Source organism: Littorina saxatilis, linkage group LG17, assembly GCF_037325665.1.
Source record: "Littorina saxatilis isolate snail1 linkage group LG17, US_GU_Lsax_2.0, whole genome shotgun sequence".
Classification (NCBI taxonomy): Eukaryota; Metazoa; Mollusca; class Gastropoda; order Littorinimorpha; family Littorinidae; genus Littorina; species Littorina saxatilis.
In genome coordinates this window covers 26,405,503-26,413,227 of record NC_090261.1, presented here as the reverse complement: position 1 = coordinate 26,413,227, position 7,725 = coordinate 26,405,503, and the positions used below count along the sequence as shown (strand labels likewise).

Here is a 7,725-nt window from a genome sequence, read left to right as displayed (position 1 = left end):
CACAGCATTATTTTGAACATCTGTGATCCAAACATGTTTCACACGCGTCCGTTGCACCGTCGATTAAGTTTACCAATACGTTTAAAACAATTGCTTCTTTCAATGTTTACTGACAAAAACTGTAATCATGTGTCAAAATACTGGAACGGCTTTGGGATGAGCTTATAAGGAAAAGTTGTCCAGGCATTTTTCTCGTCGTATTTGTTTTACACTGACCGTACTGCTTGTATTCTAGACAATTATGCGTACAAAATACAGCGAAATTGTATGGGTTCCCAGGTCTGTACGAGGTTTTTGAATTACAGCGACGATATTGTCTAGCAGCAGCTCAGGCCTGCAGAAGGTACATGGAAGGGAGATCGTGACTGAAGCAGCCAGGGCCCCATCCATTTAAAAACGATGACTCATGAAAATTGTAAGAGGACACCGTATCATATAGTCACACGCAATTTTAATGTATGCATGCAAAAGCATGCGCTCACACACACACTTGCACTGGTAACACTAACACTAACAGTAACAGGCAACATTGTGAACACATCATCACATGCTGTGAGCTGGGTCCAGTTTGGTGTATCTGAGCAGGGACCTATATTGATCTGAGTGAAGGTAATACATGTAGTTCTAACAGTAAAACAGCGTTAAAGTGTAACTATAAGGACAAAAGGTGCAGTACACATTTCAAATGAAGCTATCATTATTATTATATTATACATGTAGGCCTATATGTATTATTATTATTAACCTCAAACCCTAAATGATTTAAAAGTTGCAAGAATATTTGTATTCAAATAAAATAACACCAATAACATCAAGCTGAATTTATTAACAAATAAAAATCCCAAACAAATAGAATGCTAACGTTCCAAAATCAAGAATAAAAATAAAAAAACAAAACAAAACAAGACATTCAGTCATTCTCGTGAATGTTTAAACTTTATTTGTTCTATAACTAAACGTTCTATAAACTTCACTTTTCTTATTTATAAACTTATCTATAACCTTAATTTCATTTAAAACTAAACGGTGCAATACCTACACTCATCAGTAAGAGCAGCTCTTGAAGGAAACCGTCGAAAATAAAAAAAACTAAGTGAGTTCGTGGATCAAAGTCAGGTGCGCGCGGCCATGACAGCAGGTGCGCACTCGACACACAAACTTTGTCAAGTGGACACCCAAAAATTATAAAACTAAAACAAAAAATAAAAAAATAAAAGTTACCATCACAAATAATCGTGATATCAGCTACGAATTGTTAAACAACAAAAATGTAAAAGAAACGTCAGATTTTTTTCTTTGGTTTTGAAAAATACAACCATGCCATCGAAGACATTTCCTGGGACAAACTTCGACAAAATGAAAGGAAATCAGAAAATAATAATCTTCTTCACACAAATCCTCACTGAATAAGCTTAATTGACAAAAAGAGGAACTGTGGGATTGCAGACGACGAAAGTGAGTGCGGAGCTAAAATACATATATGTCAAGTTGCGCGTGCGCGGGGACTTGCCTGTGTTTACCAGCGGTAGGTTTGGAGTAAACCAGTCTTGTGTAGATTGCGGTCGAAGTTAGTCAGCTATGCGATGTTGACAGACGTAGTTCAAGGTAAAAGGACCATCACAAGTTGACGATGAAGCGGGTGGGCTACTGGATCAGTGAAAAGAAGAGCAAGAAGCTTAATTTTGAGGAGCACAGGCCGATTTTCAGGTAAGGAGATTCTTCTTGTTTCTCATTCATTCAGAAAAGATGATGTCCACATGAAGCAGGAAATCGATTTTACAGCATGAATCAAGCAGAAATAGCGCTTAGTTTATACCTTATTTGTTCTCTCCCCCTCCGTCCACCCTCCACGGTGGGGAAGATTGGACACGATACAACTCTCTCTCTATCTCTCTCCCTCTCTCCCTCCCTCCCTCCCTCCCTCCCTCCCTCTCACTCTGTGTGTGAATCTTTTGCCGTTTTGGGCGAAAGAAGCAAAATCCATTTGTATGCCTGTGCCACAATCCTAATAAAAAGACCTTGAAAAGTATCCTATCTCGTGGGACTACTGCATGCCTTGTTGAAGTTGTTCCTCAGTTGTTCAATCCAGTACAAACACAGCTAGAGTATAGTTAAACAACAAATGCAATTGCAAGCATGCATCAGAAAGGAAAAAGATACCTTAAACATGTGAACCATGAACATTAGTCATTCTTCTATCACGCCAAGAAATGAAATCTTTGTTTCTGATAACAAGGACAACAAAATTAGGGTCGGTAGTTTGTTTTATTTTGTTATTCAATTGACATTTTTATATAGACAGACAGGTGCATTTGACTTTTTATTGGCAAGAAATCGTTGGAGCAGTGTCCCCTGGATGTCAGCGAAGAGTAACTTTCTTTTTAAAGTCTGCAAAATTGAGTTTTGTCAATTTGTGTTTTCTTTTTTTTTAAGGGTGAATTATGTTTTAGAGTCGGAGAAAAAAGTACGGTCGGTTAAAAATGTCCTTGAGATTGAGAAACACATTAAGATGTCTTGATGAAAGTAGAATTGAGTTGATTGGTCAGCAACACTGAGTCACACAACATAACAGTTACAACTTACAGTCTTACTCTTACACAGGTTGGGTCTAGGACTAATGAATATGGAAGATACCAAAACAATGGGTTAATGCATCCAATCTTTACAAAGACAGGTGCATTCGACTTTTTATTGGCAGGAAATCGTTGGAGCGGTGTCCCCTGGATGTCAGTGAAGAGTACCTTTCTTGTTTTAATGAAAGATGTATCACAGTATTGAGCAAAGTTGGTCAAGTAATCAGTAGCAGAATTTTCTTTTGGGGCACTTATATATATGTTTCTCTCTCTCTCTCTCTCTCTCTCTCTCTCTCTCTCTCTCTCTCTCTCTCTCTCTCTCTCTCTCTCTCTCTCTCTCTCTCTCTCATATCATGAAGGCCAACATCAGTGACACAGGCTGAAAACAATAAGTAATGCAGACACAGAAGCCTGTTTATTGCTTGGCATCTATAGATAAATGTATAGATCTGTCTTTGGCTCTGTAGAAGATCTGGTATCAGAAGAGATCCACCAGACTGTTAGCATGTTGTTCTGAGCTCTTATCTAGAGCTCTGTTTTGTTCAGGTCTCATTCTGTATATATCTGTGACGTTGTTAACAAGAAAGGGAAGTAAGATCACATTTCATCTTATATTTCCGTATTAACATGACAAAATACGTGAACATTTAGTATCTAGATCCTGCAATTCCAAAGTCTGGGACCAGGAAGCACCTCAATAGATTTATGAGTCACTGAATTAACATTCAGTATTAAGCCAGGTACATGTAGGATCTTCATGCATTTTGTGTGTGGACAATTGATTGTGAAGTAGGATTGAACATTGTTTTCCTAGTAATACTAATAGTACTATTAGTAGTAGTAATTTGTCAATCACTTTTTTGAGTGTTTTTGTTTTAGTTTCATCAAATGTATTGGGTTGTCATTAAGGTTTGGTAACTGTATTCTTTGATTCATGTTAGGCCTTAAAAAAAAATAGGTGTGGTTACGGTAACCCGACCTACCCTATTTTTAGGGGCCGACCCTATAACTTTTTATTACATTTGTAAAAAAACAAAAAACCAAGAGAACGAGTGCAGAAAACGCAATGAAAGCGAAAGCGCCCGAGTCACACACTTATTTCCCTGTCAAGTAGGTTTAATTTGTACACATTAGAAAAAAAAGTTTAAAAAAGTGATTGCCTACCTTCCTACCCTATTTTGGGGGGCTATGTTACCGTAACCACACCTATTTTTATTTTTTTGCCTTATGCAAACAATTTTGTTGTCACTGTTTGATTTATTTCTTGTTTTGACCCCTTTCAGAAATGCTGGGATTGAACTTGTGAAGGTAAGAATCCCTCAATCAGTACTGGTCTCATTGGCTTCTTCTCTTCTTCTGTGTTCATGGGCTCAACTCCCATGTATACACTCATGTTTTTTTTGCACGAGTGAGTTTTAACTTTGTCACAGTCCATGCGTTCCAAAATGGGTTGTTTAATTTTGTAAATAGACTACAGCTTTTGTTGAGGCTAGGCAGGACAGTGTAGGCTATGACGATGACGGACAAAATGACAGAACGGACTTGTGGACTGGAGACCGGACATGCTACTATTGTCAGTTCTCTATCCATGTACGAAGAAACTGCCCGAAGTGGAAGCGAGATAGAGAGAAGGAGGCTGCTGCCGTTACTACCGTAGAAATTGCGACCATACAGATTGAGGAGACTAGGGTAACCGTTCATAAACGCCCTTCTGAGAAGTTAAAGGTCAGACAGGTAGCAGAGAAGGAAGACGTGTATGACCGTTTTTACCCCATCATTAATTAAGGAAGTAATATGCTGATTTTGGAGGATGTATGCTTGATAATTGTGTTTTTATTACCCCCCGAATTCTGACATGGATTACAGGATCTTTTTCATGCGTACTCGGTCTTGTGCTCGCATGTACACATGAATGGGGATAAGGCACTAGCAGGTCTGGACATAAGTTGACCTGGGAGATTGGAACACTCTCCACCCTTAACCCACCTAGTGCGGCAGTTATAATAGAACACTCAACCGAATCCGAATGGGAGGCCGGCTACTTATCCACTAGACTTTCTTCTTCTTCTTGGCGTTCGCAGAGGTTACACGATCAGTCCAGCACTGGTGATAAATGTTGTCGTTTTCTCCAACTCCTGTCGACTGCCATATAGTTTGGTCTGCAAGGGAGTTGGTGACGGCCACACTTCTTTTCGTTCCTCATCTAGTAAGGGACATCGCTGTAAGATGTGTTCCGCTGTTTGGTCTTCTTGACCGCAGGCACAGGTTGGTGATGGCGCCTGCAGCTTGAACTTTTGGTTCATGTGAGCATTGAGCCTGTTGTGGCCAGTACGCAGCCTGATGAGGTTGACTTGCTGCTCTCTGGACAATGTGTGGTAGTCATCTCTGTTTGTCCTTGGCCTCATCAATGCCTTGATGATTGTCTTCTGCTCACTAAAGCTGACACTTTTCAGGTTGGTCTTCCACGGCTCCTTCTTTCGCCAGCTCATCTGCCCTTTCATTTCCTGGTATCCCACAGTGTGCTGGTATCCACTGGAGGACAACTCTTCTGGTTTGTCTGACCATCTGTAATGCTTTGGCCAGCTGTGGGAGTTTGTCGTTCTCTAGGGCCTGAAGGACTGAAAGGGCGTCCGAGAGGAAGACAACTTGGTAGCAAGGGTCTGCGGAGTCCTGAACCAAGGAGGCGGCATGAGAGCTTCTGCTTTATAGTTTGTGCAGTGTTTGCCAGTGGCAACGCTGGATGTAGCTGTGTGTCCCCCAGGGGACTGGATCAGAATGCCAGCACCTCCATTGAGCACAGCGTTAGTTGCTGATCCATCGGTGTATACATGGATCCACACCTCTTTTGGGTACTGTTCGTCAATCAGGGCTAAGGTGAGTGCCTGTCGAGCTGTGTCATTCTGATCTTCTCCTGAGGTAACATGTGGAACACTGGTGCAGATCTGGATGCCTGGTTTCTCTGTTGCCTTGGGGGTTTCCTCTTCTTCTTGAGTCAGAGGTAGAGTGTTCTGTGGGAGGACTTCCCTGTGCTGCCGAGAAAGTCTCTTGCTCTTGTGTACAAAACTGCTCCGTTTGAGCCGATTCTTGGTGAGGTTGCTCAGTCTGTGCTTCATGGGGTGGTCGGGTAGGCACTTGAGCTTCTCGGCCTGTACCATAGTCTTGGCTTCTCTTCTCTGACAGAGGGGTTGGATGGTGGTAAGCTTCTCCATTTCCTTGATGGGCGTGGATTTCATTGCACCAGTGATGAGTCGGAGGGCCTGGTTTTGCACACGGTCGAGGGTCTGCAGGTTTGTCTTGGCTGAGGTTGACCACGCTGTGGAGCCGTACTCGAGGTGGGGTCTGCTTGTTCCCTGGTATACTGTCTTCGGTATCTTCTCGTTCGCTCCCCAGGTGGTACCTGCCAGCTTCCTGAGTATGGCTAGCTTGCACCGGGCCTTCGTCTCTTCCTGTGCAATGTGTGGTTTCCAGGTCTGCCGTCTATCAAAGGTGACACCTGCAAGGTACGTTGCTTCTTCATCCTCTCTCAGAGGAGTTCCACCAAGCCTAATGGTTTTCATCATTTGCGTAAGCGCGTGTACCCATGGTTTGTTAGAGTGCGGCCCGGGTCCTCCGTCTTCAGCATTCGGGGTTTTCTGTCGGGGTTACCTCACCCTTAGCTCATGGCCCGTACGTCCTACCCTGAGAGCACAGGGGGGAGGATTTGCCGGGATCCCACCCGGATTTTCCATGGATGAGTTGTTAGCCCTTCGCACAACCCCCAACCTGGAGGTCTGGCCCCATTCACCTCAGACCTGTCCGGCGTGGTTACACCTGCCAGGAGCACTATGAAGGCTCCGGCCGGCATAGCTCTTTGGATCATCAGGGCACGTAAGCTGCTACGCCATGGCAAGGCATATACACCAGTAGCAGATCCACTAGACAATTGTGTCTAACTTCTGATGTCGGAACCTAAGCTCTTTTGCTCATTGTGCAGCTGTTGTTGTAAAGTTTGTTATGTTCTGTGTGTGTATGCTACATAGTATGTGTAAGGGGGGGGGGGGGGGGTCCAGCCTTCAGATCAGGACAGTTTAAAAAAAATTGTTTTAGTGTGGGTCATTCTTTTCCATAGAGGCAAAACATACACTTAAGTAAGCTCCCTGCTATAACCATTGCTTTAATGGTCTATGCAGTACAAATGTTCAGTTCCCTGGTTCCGTCGATACCAATGTCCTAGTTCCTCTGCCAGTGCATGATACCCTACATTTTTCTAGAAGTACCTGTGCCACAAATCCCATTCCCCTATTCCTGTGCCACTAATACCATTTCAGAGTTCCTGTTGCGCTCGGAAGCGAGAGGTTGCGAGTTCGACCCTGGGTCAGGGCGTTAGCAATTTTCTCCCCCTTTTCCTAACCTAGGTGGTGGGTTCAGGTGCTAGTCTTTCGGATGAGACGAAAAACCGAGGTCCCTTCGTGTACACTACATTGGGGTGTGCACGTTAAAGATCCCACGATTGACAAAAGGGTTTTTCCTGGCAAAATTGTATAGGCATAGATAAAAAATGTCCACCAAAATACCCATGTGACTTGGAATAATAGGCCGTGAAAAGTAGGATATGCGCCGAAATGGCTGCGATCTGCTGGTCGATGTGATTGCGTGATGTATTGTGTAAAAAATTCCATCTCACACGGCATAAATAGATCCCTGTGCCTTGAGTCCGAGTCTGGAGATACGCGCGCGATATAAGACTTCATATAACATATATATAACATAACCATTTCAGTGTTCCTGTGCCACTATAAATACAATTTCCTAGTTCCTGTGCCATAATACCATTTCATAGTTCCTGTGCCACTAATACCATTTCAGAGTTTCTGTGCCACTATAAATACCATTTCCTAGTTCATGTGCTCTAATACCATTTCCTAGTTCCTGTGCCACTGATACTATGTCCTAGTTCCTGTGCCACTGATACTGTGTCCTAGTTCCTGTGCCACTTACACCATTTCCTCTTCCTACACACCTCTCTGAGTCAGCCAGCTTGCAAACGATTTACATATTGTGCAGTTGCAGCGTTGCTGAATAGAAAAGAGGTTGTTATTCAGAAAGAGACATGGAATTACTGGTAGGTATAAAAACACACCAACGAAAACTAAGCTCAAGGACAAGTTTATGT

At 42.8% G+C, this 7,725-nt stretch overlaps 1 protein-coding gene across 2 annotated transcripts in view; it reads left to right on the top strand.

Annotated features, from left to right (window-relative positions):
• The first annotated feature begins 1,500 nt into the window (after positions 1-1,500).
• Positions 1,501-7,725, top strand: part of LOC138951655 (inositol-tetrakisphosphate 1-kinase-like) — a 29,229-nt gene continuing 23,004 nt past the window's right edge. The window contains exons 1-2 of one of the 2 annotated variants that reach the window (XM_070323194.1): positions 1,501-1,707; positions 3,857-3,881. In XM_070323194.1, coding sequence (XP_070179295.1) covers positions 1,631-1,707; positions 3,857-3,881 — 102 coding nt within the window. In that variant the 5' untranslated portion in view covers positions 1,501-1,630. The remainder of the gene's footprint in view (positions 1,708-3,856; positions 3,882-7,725) is intronic. The other variant, XM_070323195.1, reaches the window with a different exon arrangement.